General features: G+C 32.7%; 1 protein-coding gene across 2 annotated transcripts in view; it reads left to right on the forward strand.

Moving 5' to 3' along the window:
* LOC148620525 (N(6)-adenosine-methyltransferase non-catalytic subunit METTL14-like) overlaps positions 1-16,959 on the forward strand; it is a 40,128-nt gene extending 23,169 nt beyond the window's left edge. For both annotated transcript variants that reach the window (XM_088581447.1, XM_088581446.1), the window contains exons 3-10: positions 1,967-2,072; positions 2,334-2,390; positions 4,795-4,882; positions 7,096-7,186; positions 8,675-8,813; positions 9,850-9,942; positions 12,755-12,871; positions 16,142-16,959. In XM_088581447.1, coding sequence (XP_088437573.1) covers positions 1,967-2,072; positions 2,334-2,390; positions 4,795-4,882; positions 7,096-7,186; positions 8,675-8,813; positions 9,850-9,942; positions 12,755-12,871; positions 16,142-16,834 — 1,384 coding nt within the window. In that variant the 3' untranslated portion in view covers positions 16,835-16,959. The remainder of the gene's footprint in view (positions 1-1,966; positions 2,073-2,333; positions 2,391-4,794; positions 4,883-7,095; positions 7,187-8,674; positions 8,814-9,849; positions 9,943-12,754; positions 12,872-16,141) is intronic.
* The last annotated feature ends 167 nt before the right edge of the window (positions 16,960-17,126 follow it).

The following is a 17,126-nucleotide window of genomic DNA, read 5'->3' on the forward strand; positions in this document are numbered from 1 at the left end:
ACAAATTGACGGTTGGGATTGTTGATTCATGAAAAAACATGGCCGCTGTTACTAAAAATAGAACATAGGGGTCAGATGGCAGTTTTTTGCAAATAACTCAAAAATCGTTGCCTTTAGCAAATTTCTGGCATTGGTAAAATTGTTCAGCATCATGAGATGGACCTATGCCAAAATTTTCAAAACGATTATTCTACTGATGTAGGAGTTACGGCCCCTGAAACAGTTTTTTGGCATTTTTTCACATGTTCAACTTTGAAAAATCTTCTTCTCAATATCCATTGCACAGAATTCAATGAAAGTTGGCAATTTTGTTCCTTAGGGTATCCCACACAAATTGACGGTTGGGATTGTTGATTCATGAAAAAACATGGCTGCCATTACTAAAAATAGAACATAGGGGTCAGATGGCAGTTTTTTGCAAATAACTCAAAAATCGTTGCCTTTAGCAAATTTCTGGCATAGGTAAAATTGTTAAGCATAATGAGAAGGACCTATGCTGAAATTTTCAATACCATTCATTGACTAATTTAGGAGTTACGACCCCTGAAACAGTTTTTTTGTTGTTTGTTTTTTTTTCACATGTACAACTTTGAAAATCTTCTTCTCTAAAACCATTTAAGATCATTGAATGAAAATAAGCATAATAGTTCTTTAGTGTATTGTGCTCAAAATGACTGTTTTGGTTTTTAATCCATGAATAGATATGGCTGCCTATACTAAAAATGGAACTTAGGGGTCATAAAACAAGTTTTTGAAAAAAATTCAAAAATTGTTGCCTTTAGCAAAATTCTGGTTCAGGTCATGAAAATGCTATGAAAAGCATTTCTTGCATTTGACAATTTAGTTGATTTTAACTAAGCCTGTCTCATTCCTCAAGTTTTTCAAATAAGCAAATGGTTAACCAGGTGAGCGATTCAGGCTCTCTTGAGCCTCTAGTTTATTTCCAATCTGATTTTGAAAAAAAATCATTGGATTCATTGGAATACCTGCATTTTACAGTCAGTATAGGAACATTTCTCACCATTATTGAGTAAGAAGGGGTCAAAGGGGCAAAAAATATAATATTTTGGAAGACTATTTTTAAAATTTTTTCATCTCATTTTAATGAATTTTTTTTTAAATTGTCCCTCTTTACAACAGCTTTAAAAAAGTATGCTAGTAGATTTTCTCGATCATTAAACATTTTTGAGGTAATGGGGTACAGAGTGATCTATGAAAGGTCTCTGAAAGCAGAACTTTTTACATGTACTTAATTGAATTTCTAAATGTTGTGCAATTTGTATCCAAATCAGATGTTGTGTACATAATGATCTGTAAGTCCTTCTGTTTAAGTGTGTCAAAAGCTAATGTTGTGTCCACACTTGAACAAGAGTTCAACAGCTGTGGTTACATCATGATCACTGGGCAACAAATGAAAAATTGCTTTTGTTTTATTTGTTTACAGTTTTTTATGGCTCCAATTGGGCAATCAAAATAGGCAAGCTCATATCTTGTCAGTTGGAATTTGAAATATTCAAAAATTAAAAAGAACAAGATAAAGCTAATTTATGTTCACAGCTCAACAAGATTACCATTTCTGTAATTTTCAGTTACAGTAAATTTAATGCAATAAAGTACACTAAATCCCCCAAATCTAGGAGCACAGTACACACTCAATTTTGTGTAGTCCTGGAGCACAGCATGTAAAGCACTCTAAATTTTATGAAGTCCTGGAGCATAACATGTAAAGAACACCTAATCCTCAAATTCATGATGCACACTTTGCATCCACATAACATGAAATAAACTTTGTTGTGTCATATTGAGCACATTAAATATCCACAAACTGAGTTAAACATTCTTGGAAGCAGGATTTTAGTGAGTTACACCATTTCTTGGAAGCAGGATTTTAGTTATCATGGATATTTTTTGTATTATGGAACAGGTACTTCAGTAGTGTAGACTTTAGTTTATTTTTCTATTTCAGAGAAACCACTGCTGTTGTTGAGAAGAGAAGAGCAAGTGATGAGGGGTCAAAAACTCTGGACTCAAAAGAGGAAAGAAAGAAATCATATAAAAAGAAAAAAGACGAGGTTAGACACTTATATCAATATGAACATAAAGGGTTCCAAACCATTTTTCTTCTCATCAAGGAGGGGTCCTAATGGTTTATTCTTATTACGGAAAGTTTCCATCCTGATTACTTCTCATTTGGAATGATCCCTACAAGGGTTTTTTTTTTTTTTTTTTAACTTAGAAAGGCATTAAAATGAAGTTATATTTCCAAGAAGATGTTTTTCTATCATGTTAACCTTTAACCAGAATACTTTTCTGTAGTTTAATTATTATAACAGGATGATGTTGATGAAGAGTTAGAAGAAATTTACACAGATTCCAGTACATTTCTCAAGGTTTGTATTGGTATATATATAGTGTATTTATACCATATAAATTCATTGAAAAAAGCATTGTAGTCATTACAAGAAATGAATTGACTATTGAGAGCCAGATAGGTCAAAAGACCATGTCATTAAGTGACTTTTCCTTAATTAGTTTATGTGGCAGTATTGTATACAGGGTAGAAAAGTCAAAACTTTTTAAAGAATCATATGAATCTTGAAAGTTATGAAGGCAATCTAATATTTTAAATGATTTTTTGATACTCCAAAAACAGTTAACTCCATTACTGTATTTTCTGGACTATAGGTTGATATTTTTTTTCAGCAAAGTGTCAGCCTGGACTTCTTGTCCACTTTGAATTATATAAGGATTTTTAAGAAAAAATGTTCATCTACAATGCATTTTATTAATTTGTTTAGTTAACTTTTGATTGCTTTATTTCAAAGTTTTTGGTAAACTGCAATCAACGAAAGCTGTCACTCAAACAGTCAAACCGGCGATTGAATTAAAATATTATTGATCATTGCTGCTATCTTTTATGAATGCATACGATGATGTTAATAAAAACATTGAAACCGCTAAAATATATAAATAAACTCTAGCAGATACGTTAACAAAACTCTTTTAAACTGGAAAGACATTATCGAGTGTTCTGGAGTTATCGGTCCTTTAATATGCAAATTTATACCCATTTACGGTATGTTGTAACACATTCGCACATGGCTCAAATTATAATCAGTTAGGTGTTATCTAAATGGCTAATTCCTACCAAAATTGCAGGTAACAATTATGTTTTATTGTATTTTGTAATACCAGGTAATATTGTTTATCAGTTACCGCTGGTAGTTATGACCAATTCATCAAATAAAATTTCCCGCTTATTTCACACATGGGTGCCCATGTTTGACATGTTTATGATTTCATACAGGTGATGATCTGAGGCTTCAGAGCCATTGACACACCATTCAATAAAAATAATTGAACTCACTGACAAAGTACACCTTAACAAAAATACAATTATTAATTTAATTCAGAAATATACCAAATAACATCGCTGGAATAATATGCTGTTAAAAACAAACCACTCAACTCGGATCTCCGTTTACACCTACGATATAAATGCACCTGTCTGACCCTCGACTTATCTGCCAAATTTGACTTATCTATGTTTTTTTTCGTCGATTTTGATCAAAATTAGGCAAGTTGACTTATACTTCACATCCATTTATAGTCCTGAAAATATGGTATATTCATAACGTTTATCGCAATAATTAATTACCAATCCATATAAAATTCAGACACTGCCTACTATACTACTATGATAAATGGTAAAGTGATTCATGGTGTAGGAAAACCCACCAAACAAACGGTGGTTTTTCAGTATACATTTGCTATATATTTACTTAACAATAATCATTTACGTATTTAGATCTGTACTTTTGAGAAAATCATGCATTCATCTCACAGAGTTCCTTAGGGTATCTTGCACGAAAGTTGTGTTTAGATTTTTGATGGCCGCCATTAATAAAAATAGGAGATAGGGGTCAGAGAGTAGTTTTTTTTTTGCATATATCTCCAAAACCTTTTGGTTTAGCCAAATTCTGACAGGGATAAAAATGTTTAGCATGATGAGATCTCTCTGTGGTCAAACTTTCATTTTAATCTGTTAAGCCATGTTGGAGTTACTGTCCTTTTTGATGTTTTTTTGCTATTTTTAATGTTATTTCTTTCAAAAATCTTCTCCTCTGACACTACTTGACCAATTGGAACCAAACTTGGTACGAATGTTCCCTGAGGTATCCTGCATAGAATTGATTTGGGAATTTTCGATCTGTCAAAAAACATGGTTGCCATTACTAAAAATAAAAGATAGGGGTCAGACAGTAGTTTTTTGCATATTATAGCTCAAAAACCATTTGGTTTAGCCAAATTCATTCAGTTGCTGAAATTTTCCATATTATAAGGCCTACAAAAGTCTTCAGGGATCAAAGTTGTCAGATGACTGCGTGTAAGAGTTATTGACCTTGAAAAATGAAAAATGAAAAATGACTTTTTTTTTTCTTTTTTTTTTTACAGTTTTCAGCCAATATCTTGAAAACTATAATAGGTAGAAAGAAACTTTCAGTTGCTGAAATGCTGCTTATGATAAGTCCTACCAGTCTTCTTGAGTCAAAATTGTTAGACAACTTCTTGTTAAATGTATAGCCATTGAAAGACAAAATGTAAGCAGGTGAGTGATTCAGGCTCCTCACGGGAAGTTCTTATTTAGTTTATGAAACCCCACATAACAATGAAGGCACTTATGTTCTTCTTAATATTGAATTAAATAGGTTGCTTTCTGTTTGAAAAGTTCATTGATCATGATTATCTTAGTCATGTTAATGAATGCTTATATATATCCACTTTAAATTTCAGGGAACACAAAGTGCTAACCCACACAATGATTATTGCCAGAATTTTGTTGATACTGGGGAAAGACCTCAAAACTTTATACGAGATGTTGGTAAGTTTAAGATAAGGGTAAGCTAGTTATACATTCATTTTGATAATATTGCATTTGTAGGAATTGCACTGTCTGCTGTTTTTACAGTTCACATTGTAGGTTGATGATCTAGTTGTGCTCTGAAATCTCATAGGAAATCGTATATATCACCAGTTTAATAAAATGTTTCAATCCATCAAAATATTTGAAGATGGATTGTAATTGTATTTAACTGGTGATATAGATTTCACATGCCCACCTCTTTGGATTTTTTTGTTGTGGTAATTCACCCACCCTTTTCTCAACTAGATCCTCTAAAGCTCTAAAGTACGACTTTGGACAGCAACACCTGGCTGTTCTCGCATGTTGAAATCTTTATCACCAGTTTAATCAAATTACAATCAATCTTCAAATATTTTTATTAAATACCCAACGCAACAAAGTGGGGAAGGGTATAATGTTTTTGATCAGTCCTTCAGTCTGTCTTCAGTTTTCCGGACTTTTTTTCTGAACTCTTGCAGATACTGACATGATTTTTGGCATATAAGTTCACCATGATAGGTTACAGGTCAAGTGTAACTTTAGTTCTGCTCCTATTATTTTTATTGAAGTTACGGGCCTTGAACTTAGCAAAATTCACAGAAATAACAGTTTTCCAGACTTTTTTTCTAAATGCTTGCAGATATTGACATGATTTATGGCATATAAGTTCACCATGATAAGTTACAGGTCAAGTATAACTTTCGTTCCACTCTGATGATTTTTACCGAAATTACGGGCCTTAAAATTAGCATAATTCACAGAAAAAAACTTTTCCGGACTTTTTTTCTTATTGCTTGCAGATATTGACATGATTTTTGGTACATGTATATGAATTCCCCATGATAAGTTACAGGTCAAGTTTATTTTTCGTTCTGCTCTGATGATCTTTATCGAAATTATGGGCCTTAAACTTTGCAAAATTCACAGAAATAACAGTTTTCCGGACTTTTTTTCTAAACATTTGCAGATATTGACATGATTTTTAGTATAGAAATGAACCATGATAAGTTACAGGACAAGTTTGTAGTTGGTTCCGCTCTGATGATTTTTACTAAAATTACGGGCCTTGAACTTAGCTAAATTCTCAGAAATAACTGTTTTTCAGACTTTTTTTTCTAAACATTTGCAGGTTATGACATGATTTTTGGTATATAAGTTCACCATAAGAAGTTACAGGTCAAGTGTATGTTTTGTTCCGCTACTGTGATATTTACTTTGGATTAACTAAACTCAAAGAAATCACAGTCTGGAGTTTGAAACTACCATTCTGAGTAATAGAATTTAGTTAGAAGATAAAGGTCTAAAGCCTAAAAAAACATTCTTATTCCTCTTTTTATCGGGGTCCTTCTACATGTATTTCTCTTACAAACAAATTTACTTAAGTATCCAACATAGGGACGCGTTGGGTATGTGAGCACGCTCACTTAGGTTCTTTAATTGAAACATTTTTCCTTAACCTTTTCTCAATATCCATAGCAATTTAAATTTAACACAAGATTAGTTGTTATTGTAGTAGAATATGAATGGTTGAATTTGATGTATGAAAAGTTACTTTCATGCCAATCCTTCCTTTGGACAGCAAGAAAATCTAAAATTTTAGAGACCTGTTTTTATGAAGTGATATTGCCTTTGGATTTCCATTATATTGATACTTCTTTTAAGCTCACCTTGCCGAAGGCCTTGTGAGCTATTACCATCACTTGGCGTCTGTCGTCATCGTCCGTTGTCCACGTTATTGTCGTCCGTTAACAATTTTTCAAAAAATCTTCTCCTCTGACACTACATGACCAATTGGAACCAAACTTGGTATGAATGTTCCTTGGGGTATCTTGCACTAAAATTGCGTTTAGATATTTGATTCTTCAAGAAACATGGCCGCCGTTACTAAAAATAGAACATAGGGGTCAGACTGCAGCTTTTCACATATATCTCCAAAACCATTAGGTTTAGCCAAATTCTGACATAGGGTAAAAGTGTTCAGCATGATGAGATCTATCTGTGGTCAGATTTTCATTTTGATCTGTTAAGCCATGTAATGGCCCTTATGATAAGTCCTACAAAGTCTTCTCGAGTCCAACTTGTGAGACATTTTCTTGTTAAATTTATTGCCATTGAAAGACAAAATTTAACCAGGTGAGTGATTCAGGCTCCTGGGAGCCTCTTGTTTATCTATTCAATCTATACTATTTCAGGTTTGGCCAACAGATTTGAGGAATATCCCAAGTTACGCGAACTAATTAAATTAAAGGATGAAAAAATTAGTGATACAAACACAATTCCAATGTAAGTAATAGTTACTGATATCCTGTAGTAAAGATAAGAGATACAAACTCAATTCCATTGTAAGTAATAGTTATTTTTATCCTGCAGTAGAAATAAGTGATACAAACTCAATTCCAGTGTAAGTAATAGTTACTGATATCCTGCAGTAAAAATCAGTGATACAAACTCAATTCCAATGTAATAGTTACTGATATCCTGCAGTGAAAATAAGTGATACAAACAATTCCAATGTAAGTAACAGCTACTGATATCCTGCAGTAAAAATCAGTGATACAAACACATTTCCATTGTAAGTAATAGTTAGGGCCCCGCCACTAAGTGGCAGCCGCCCTATAGTAATCAGTCTGTCCGTCCGTGCATCTGTGCGTCCGGCCGTAACACAATCAGTTTTCCACACTTTTTTTCAATATGCTTGCAGATATTGGGCTGATATTTTGTATGTGGGTCAAGTACGAATAGTTACAAATCAAGTTTAAGTTTCATTTTGCTCCATCAGTTTTTGACCAAGTTACGGCCTTGGAATTCCAAAATTTCACTAAAATCGCAGTTTTCTGCATATTGTTCCCATACCCTTGCAGATAATGGACCAGTGTTGTGTATATGTATCAAGTATGATTAGTTACAACTCAAGTGTATGTTTCGTTCGGCTCCACTGATTTTTGACCAAGTTCCGGCCCTTGGAATTCCAAAATTCCACTAAAATCACATTTTTTTGCACTTTTTTCCCATACGCATGCAGATATTGGACTTATATTTGGTAAGCAAGTCAATCATGTGTCAATTATTATGAGTTACAAGTCATGTTTACTTTTCGTTTTGATCGACCAATTTTTTACCAAGTTCTCAATATTCCTTGTTAAGCAGTGGATATTTAAAAAATATATTTTCAACCAGCGGGGCCCTAAGAGATGGCTGCCATCTCCATGATTTCTAGTTACTGATATCCTGCAATAAAAATAAGTGATACAAACACAGTTCCAATGTAAGTAATAGTTACTGATATCCTGCAGAAAATATCAGTGATACAAACACAATTCCAATGTAAGTAATAGTTGCTAATATCCTGCAGTAAAAATAAATGATACAAACAATTCCAATGTAAGTAATAGTTATTGATATCTTGCAGTAAAAATAAGTGATGCAAACACAATTCCAATGTAAGTAATATATAAAGTTACTGATATTGTGCAGAAAATATTAGTGAGACATACATGATTCTAATGTAATAAATAGTTACTGATATCCTGCAGAAAAAAAGAACAGTTGTTAAGCACTGTTTTAACTTTTCCTAATGCTGAATTAATTACATGCATGGTAAATACTTGGCTTTAAAAACAAATGCTTTTTGAAAAATTATATGATTTTTTTTTCAGCTCGTTTCCTTTTCATGTGAAGTGCTGATGAGTAGTAGCAGGTTGACAGAATTAAAAATTATATAAGGATTTGATTAAAGTAGATTTGTGTTTTAACTAACATTGCTTGTTACAGGTATTTGAAATGTGACCTTGAACACTTTGACCTGAGGGATCTAGATATGAAGTTTGATGTAATTCTCATAGAACCACCCCTGAAGCACTACAATATTGCTAATGGGGCTGTATATGATAAATACTGGAACTGGGATGAGGTGAATAAACTGTTTTTATTTGTTACAGAAATTTAGCTATTTTTAGACAAAATGAAATGTCTTAAACACAGGGACTCGATGTCACAAGTTAGATCCATTAAATGGACAAAAATATTCTAAAATGCTGTTTTAATCATTTTTTACATTTAACTATCCATGGCTATACACTGTGTGACAAGTTATGTCCATTAAATGGACAAAAATTGTACTAAAATACTGTTTTAATTATTACATTTGATGATAAATGGCCATACACTAAAAAAACCACAAGGGGAACAGGCCGTCATCTTGGATTTCACTATAAACTTCAGTTTGAATACCAAAAAATTGAGTCAATCTCCTCGCTACATGCCTTATTTTTTATTTTTAATGGCAGAGGAGTGACCCCTGTCTCATTCACAATTACTGTCTTGGGTCTCCCCACTGCAGTATTTTTTCATTTCTTGTACGAAGTGGAAAGTTTTATGAATTCCGCAGGAAGCAACGTAACTGATGATTCTGTCATATTCATGCACTGTGCAAGGGACAACTATGTCGCTTTTGAAGATCAGTCATAAGAGATTCGATAGTACAATGTGAAAAATAGTTAAAACAGCATTTTAGTACTATTTTTGTCCATTTAATGGATCTAACTCATGATCTCAAATACCTGTCAATGTCTATCATGTCTATGATTAAGGCATTGTTACATAATTAAATATTGGTTCCTTTGATTATTAAATTTCATTTTTGCCGATCTAGGATCCAAAAATAGCAACCAAAAGTATTTTTTCTTTCGGAACCTGACCAATGGGTAAAGGGTAATGAATTTAGTTGTGCTAAACATTCAAAATCTACTTGACAAAGTTTTCTATTGATAAGTCCAGTACAATTTATACATAGTGGATAATATTTGTCCAGCAGATGAAATTTTGAACAACAGACTAAGTAAAATCTGTCAGCCTTTTTTTTTTAATATTGCAAAGAATTTTATGGATAAGGAAAAAAATGTGCCATTTGAAGTTTTTCTATGAATTATAATGACTGTTCATTACAGATTGAAAGATTAGATATATCATCTGTAGCTGCCCAAAGATCATTCCTGTGGATCTGGTGTGGAAATGCTGATGGATTAGAAAGGGGCAGGAATGTGAGTACCACTGCATGTATTTAGATGGAGGGTATAATCCAAGACAATTTGTGTAAAATATCATATCATTTATAGTGTATATAAAGAGTGGATCGGAAAACAAGTGTCAAGTACTTCTATAAATTCATACATTTTATAAATTTGGCTTATATTGCTGTGTGACAAAACTATGATTTTTTTTATTTAAGGTGTTTTAGTATGAAAGACATTTGGGTTGAGCACAATGTGTAATCTGTAACTATGACTTAGCCAGCAAAATATTTTTTTCATGTCCAAAGACAAAAAATGAAAACCATGAGTCATTTATATACCTTCATCACCAGTATTGAAAGCAGGTCTATAGCATCTGTCTGACTCTGCTCTGTTCATCATGCTTAAGGGTACCCACTTTGTGTAATTTATAATTCAAATCTCAAATAGTACATTGACGATATGCACCTCCTTTTATGAAGAAATTTGGCAAATGTTAGTTTGTTGAACTTAGCCATTTTTCATTACTTTATGTTGTGGAGGGTACATACTTTGTGTAACTCAAAAAGTATATAACCAATAATATTGAAACTCAGTATGCAGTACTTATATACATGTTAAAGATGTGTTTTTTTGCTCATCTGACCATAGGCCATGTGAGCTATTGCCATCACTTGGTGTCTGTCGTCGTCGTCGTTGCTGTTAACAATTTTTCAAACATCTTCTCTGAAACTACTGAATAGATTTGCATGAAACTTATAATGTTTGCTCCTTAGAGTATCCTGCACAAAACGATCGTTTGGATTTTTGATTGGTTAAAGAACATGGCCACCGTTACTAAAAATAGAACATAAGTGTCAAACACCAGATTTTTGCATATATCTCCAAAATCGTTAGGTTTAGCTTAATTCTGACTAGATAAAAGTGTTCAGCATAATGAGATCTCTGTAGTCAACTTTTTGGTTTTAATCTGTTCAGCCATGTTGGAGTTATTGCCCTTTTTCAACGATTTTTGCCATTTTTAATGTTATTTCTTTCAAAAATCTTCTCCTCTGACACTACTGGACCAATTGAAACCAATTTGATATGAATGTTCCTTCGGGTATCCTGCATAGAACTGATGTAGGGATTTTTTACCTGTCAAAAAAACGTGGCAGGGGTTACTAAAAATAGAACATAAGGGTCAGACAGTAGTTTTTCTCATATTTCATAAAAACAGTTAGGTATAGCCAGATTCTTTCAAGAGATGAAATGATCCATATTATTATGTCAACAAAAGTCTTCAGGGATAAAAGTTGTTAGATGACTCCTTGTAAGAGTTATTGCCCTTGAAAGGGAAAAAATGACTTTTTTTAACAGTTGTCAGTCAATATCTTGAAAACTATGATAGATTAAAAGAAATTTTCAATTGTTGAAAAGATCTTATGATAAGTCCTACCAAAGACTTCTTGAGTCAAAATTGTTGGACAACTTTTTGTTAAATTTATTGCCTTTGAAAGGCAAAATTCAACAAGGTGAGCGATTTAGGCTCCTGGGAGACTCTTGTTAATAATATTTCTTTAAAAAATCTTCTCCTCTGACACTACTACTGGAGATTTTCGGTCCGTTGAAAAACATGGCCACCATTACTAAAAATACAACATAGGGGTCAGACAGTAGTTTTTTTGCATATATCTCCAAAAACATTAGGTTTAGCCCAATTCATTAAATAGCTGAAATGATCCTTATTATTAGGACTACAAAAGTCTTCAGGGATAGAAGTTGTCAGACAACTCCTTGTAAGAGTTTTTGCCCGTAAAAGGGGAGAAATGAAAGTTTTTTGTTTTGTTTTGTTTTTTTTTCTTTTTTTACTTGGAGTATCCTGAATAGAACTAATGTCGGGATTTTTGAATTGTTGAAAAAACATGGCTGGTTTTACTAAAAATAGAACATAAAGGTCAAATAGTAGTTTTTTTCTACATATACCTCCAAATCATAAGATTTAGCCAAATTTTGACAGGATTAAAGTGTTCAGCATGATGAGATCTATTTGTGGTCGAATTTTCATTTTAATCTGTTCAGCCATGTTTGAGTTATTGCCCTTTTTCGACGTCTTTATGCCATTTTTGATGTTTTTTCTTTCCAAAATCTTCTCTGACACTACTGGACCAATTGTAACCAAACTTGATAGGAATGTTCCTTGGGGTATCCTGCATAGAACTGATGTGGGGATTATGGATCTGTCGAAAAATCATGACTGCCTTTACAAAAAAATAGAACATAAGGGTCAGACAGTAGTTTTTTTGCATATTATGTCTCCAAATCTGTTAGGTTTAGGCAAATTCTTTTAATTGCTGAAATAATCCTTATTATAAGGCCTACAAAAGTTTTGAAGGGGTCAAAGTTGTCAGATGACTCTTTGTAAGAGTTATTACTCTCTTGAAAGGTGAAAAATGATATCCTTTTTGTTTTTTGTTTTTGTTTTTTTTTTTACAGTTTTCAGCCATTAATATCTTGAAAACTATGATAGATAGAAATAATTTATCTGAGAAACAGACATTGAATGAAAATACTTCCTGCTTACATAGGCTGTGCCTCCTAAACAGATACTTAGGACTATGAAACTGCGATATTTTGTTTCAACTGTAAAAAAATGAGATACATTGATAATTTACTTATAATTTGGTTGAATTCTTGTTAAAAAAGTAAGAATTAATTTGTTACCAAAATGCTATTGAAATCATGGACTGCAGGCCATTCAATTGATGACTTCACTGTATCCAAGTAAGTTCATAAATTGTGTGGTCCACTTCAAGAAAACCAACCAACCAGAAAGCTTGAAGATATTTGTTGTGTATTTCAGTGCTTAAAGAGATGGGGCTTCCGACGTTGTGAAGATATTTGTTGGATCAAAACCAACATAAAAAACCCAGATAGAACAAAGGCGTTAGAACCAGGCTCAATATTTCAAAGAACTAAAGTAAGCATAAGTTTCAAAAACATTCTAATATATAGAATTTATAGGTTCCATAATAAATTGATGTTAATTGTTGCAAAATATCAACTTCCTGTATATAGTTTCAACAGGATAACACATTGTTTGAAATTGGAACCAGCCCACTTGCCAATCCTAGTAAAAATAGAGGTGGCCTTGCAAAAAATTGGCTTCTAAGTCAATGTATCCAAATAAAATTCTTTTCAGACTAAGGGTAGGAGCTTGTTGTCTGAAATTTAGATGGAAGTGACTGATAACAAACTGACAATGGCTCATTTGTTATGATGTTGAAATGAAATTAAACAACTTGATATTTTACACTATTCATGGTTCACAAGCTATAAAACTTATTTTTCTATGATTCCATTGGAATATTTGACATTCAGCATTTTCCATGGAGGAAATTTTAGTGATCATCTATGAAATTACAAAACAGTCAAAAATGTCACACTGTCCCTCTGACTAAAGAGTGTAGATTAGAGGGAGAAGTCACTAGTTATCTATATAGAACACTGCTGTTGCTATTTTGCTGTTTATTAGCCAATTTTGTCAAATTTCTCTGTTGAAAATAGGGTAACTTTGCTCAGAGGGTTTGAAAAAATCTCTGGATGGATTTTGATGAGTAAGCTGTTAATCATTGTGTCTTTCTACTTGTTGAATTTACTACTAATTAAAAAATTGAAGAAATCTCTTTAAAGTAGATCGTACCTATTACACAGAGCATTATTTTCTGTCATTTTGCAAAATTATATAAACATATAAATTTTCTATGAACTGTCAATGTTCGACATGATGAAAAAATGATATATTTAAGTCATTTTAAAGGATTTTTTGACATAAAAATTAGAATGGTAAAATTAACTAGAAATATGTAAGCAAGCTCTCAAAGAGAATACCCCGCTTCAAATGGACTCAAATTTGATACACTTGTTGGATTATCTCCTTTTGACATCATCCAACAATAATTATATTATTTCATGCACATCTACATATGATTCCCAACTTTCCTATAAAATTTCATCAAAATCACTTGAGCAGTTTAAAAGGAGTTGTGCTTACAAGAAATATGGACAGACAGACAGACAGGGTGATTCCTATATAACCAACCACCTAAAATTTTGTTTGTCAGGATATATAAAAACATTATTTTAAAAAAGCCCTTTTAAGGGGTGATAATTGGCTGGAAAATGTTTTATTGAAATATGTAGGTAATTTTATTTTTTTTTAAATTGCAAGAAGAAAAGTTTGGTGACCCCCAGTTTTGGTTTTGAAATATGAAAGAATTTCAATTAAGTGTTCTTTATTTAAAGTTTTAAGAAATTTTATCAACCAGTTTTTTTTTAGAAGTTTGCGAAATATTAAAAATTCCCTACAGAATCCATATAAAATGTAGTAAAATATTGGCTTTAATTAGGCTTAATTATCTCAAAATTAAATTCGGTGACCTATGTTTCTTATATAACAATTCTAAAGTATATTCAGTCAAGGTCATCTTTAAGAAAAACTTGGAAAATTTGTCATCTAGATGTATTAGGTATAATCTACCTTAAAATGATATAATTTTATTGCATAATACTGGTAATGAATTTGAAATACTTAATTAACAGTTAGAAGTTACCCTATTTCTTTAGTTTTTCCTGCAGCAATTACTGATAAGTAATTATTGATTTTTACAGGTGAATTTTGACATTTTTGAGTCGCTAATATTGTTAGCGACTTCTTACACTCGTAATTTCAGTACTCAGTATTCGCATATGATTTGCATAAGTATATAGTTATACACCACATAAAGCTGCAGATCTTCACCGTGTTTACTGGCATAGCGTCATATGAGATCAAAATGTACCTCTTAAGTATCATGTACATGTGTTCTATGTGTGTTTCTTGCTTGTATGAGAACGGGAAGTTTACATGAAATGATCGGTTAGCAATGGACATAACCCAGTTTCCAATTCAGGCACAGGGGCTTGTTACAAGACTATGTAGGTTAGCACAGCCCCGATATCTATGTATATTCATTGCCAGTTGTTTAATCTGGTACCTAATTTAGTACCCTTGTCAATATAATAAGCAAACTGAAGATCACTAAAATGTACCTTCTTTTTTGAAAAAGTATCATACATATGTCTATCACAGGCCCTTGGGACCAGGATTTTTTTTTGTTTTTTTTTTCCCAAAAAAAAAAAAATTAAATCATTTTTTCCATATTTTAGTAATTATGCATGTTCTCAGACATGCACGCTTGCTATTTAATGCTGTTTATACTATGCCTAGTTTTGGAGAGACAAAAAACTGGGCATAGTATAAACAGCATTAAATAGTAAGTGGACATGTCTGAGAACACACGTAATAACTCAAATATGGAAACAAAATGATTTAATATTTTTTTGATAAAGGGCCTGTGATGTCTGTGTGGTTTTTTTGCTTGTATGAGAACGTGAAGTTTACATTAAAAGATGAATTGATTGGTTAGCATTGAATTGATGTAATATTAATCTGGTACTGGGAACTTGTAAACATTCGGGTCATCACAGTTATGAAAGAGTATGCAACCATATCAAGGGAAACAAGATGTTAGCAGAAGTCATCCATTTTAGAGCATATCACATTCGTGACATTTTGGATGTTGAAAGTATGCCAAAATCAGTGACAGTGAATATTTGATTAGCGACTTTGAAGACTTCAGTCTTTGATTATTATATTTATTTTTCCCACTATTTTCATCGTAACTTTGTCACAATCAATTTGTTAATTTTATAACTTATATAACTAAAATCCTGAATAATTTCTCTTCCCCCAGTATAAGTCAAATGTAAACCTTTTGCTTTATGTTTACCCAGTATAAAACCAGGGAGGCAGTTATTTTTGTATGTTATATAGATTTTGTTAGGAGTGAGCAGTCCCTGTAATATAAGGCTCCTGTTTTGACCAACCAGTTTTTAGGTTTTTTGCAACACTTTGGTAACTCCTAAGTTTTGATATCACCATTTCCAATCACATGGTCCATGGTGTTCACATTTATTTATTCATCAATGAAGTAGTTGGTTGATTTGTTAAGTAGAGAGGGATTTAGAATTTAATCTATTTAGAAGATGAATTACTGAATACCTTTTGATTTAAGGTAGTGGAACAGTTTGTCTGTATTCTTGAATCTGTCTTAGTCTTGGTTCAGAGTAACAACAGTGTATTAGTATGATACATTTCTTCAATATCTAAGAACATTGTAAAAGTATTATAAATTTCTCCTATATTTAGGAACATTGCTTGATGGGCATTAAAGGTACAGTCAAACGGAGCACAGATGGAGATTTTATACACGCAAATGTTGACATTGATCTAATTATTGAAGAGGAAAAAGAATATGGTAGTAAAGAAAAACCTGTTGAAATTTTCCACATGGTTGAACATTTTTGTCTTGGGAGGCGTCGCTTACACTTATTTGGACGAGATGATACGATTAGGCCAGGCTGGCTTACACTTGGGGATGAACTTACCAGCAGTAATTATGATAGAGATTTGTATTCAAGTTATTTCAATCAAACAAATTTAACAACTGGCTGCACAGAAGAAATTGAAAGATTAAGACCAAAATCTCCAACCCCAAAGGATGGTTCTGGTTCTGGGCGTGGTGGCCGTGGAGGTAGAGGCCGGGGATCCTCTTCATCAAGAGGGGCATCAGGAGGAAGGGGTAGGGGTGAACACAGAGAAAATAGAGATAACAGAGATGTTCGCGGATTTGCTGGTTCAGAAAATCGTGGCTATGGGGGATCAGATAATAATCGCAGTTATCCTATAGATGGACGAGGATATCAAGGACAAGACAATCGGGATAGATTTCCTGATGGTAGAGGATATTCAGGAGGAGATAGTCGTGGATACACAGGATCAGATAGGGATAGATATTCTGGTTCTAGTGGAAGTCGTCAGCGTGATTATCCCCACCGTTAATGTTATTGTTATGTCTCCATGCTTCAGTCTTGTTCAGTCAGGGATGATATGGAATATAACAGTTCTATTGGCTGTCCATGTGGTGTTGTTTTGTGTATTTAAACATTAAAGCTATTTTTAAAATAGGTAAATTTTTTCTATCAAAGTTTTATTTATGTGTAGTCTTTTAAGTTTATGTCTTTTTTATGCAATAATGAAAGCTGATGACACACTATAATGTAAAATATATTAGCATCCCTCAATAGGGTGTAACAAAATAGTGGTGGACAATGTATTATTACATGTATTATTG

Source organism: Perna viridis, chromosome 4 (genome assembly GCF_037379345.1).
Source record: "Perna viridis isolate PV_CMFRI_1.1 ecotype Kerala chromosome 4, ASM3737934v1, whole genome shotgun sequence".
Taxonomy (NCBI): domain Eukaryota; kingdom Metazoa; phylum Mollusca; class Bivalvia; order Mytilida; family Mytilidae; genus Perna; species Perna viridis.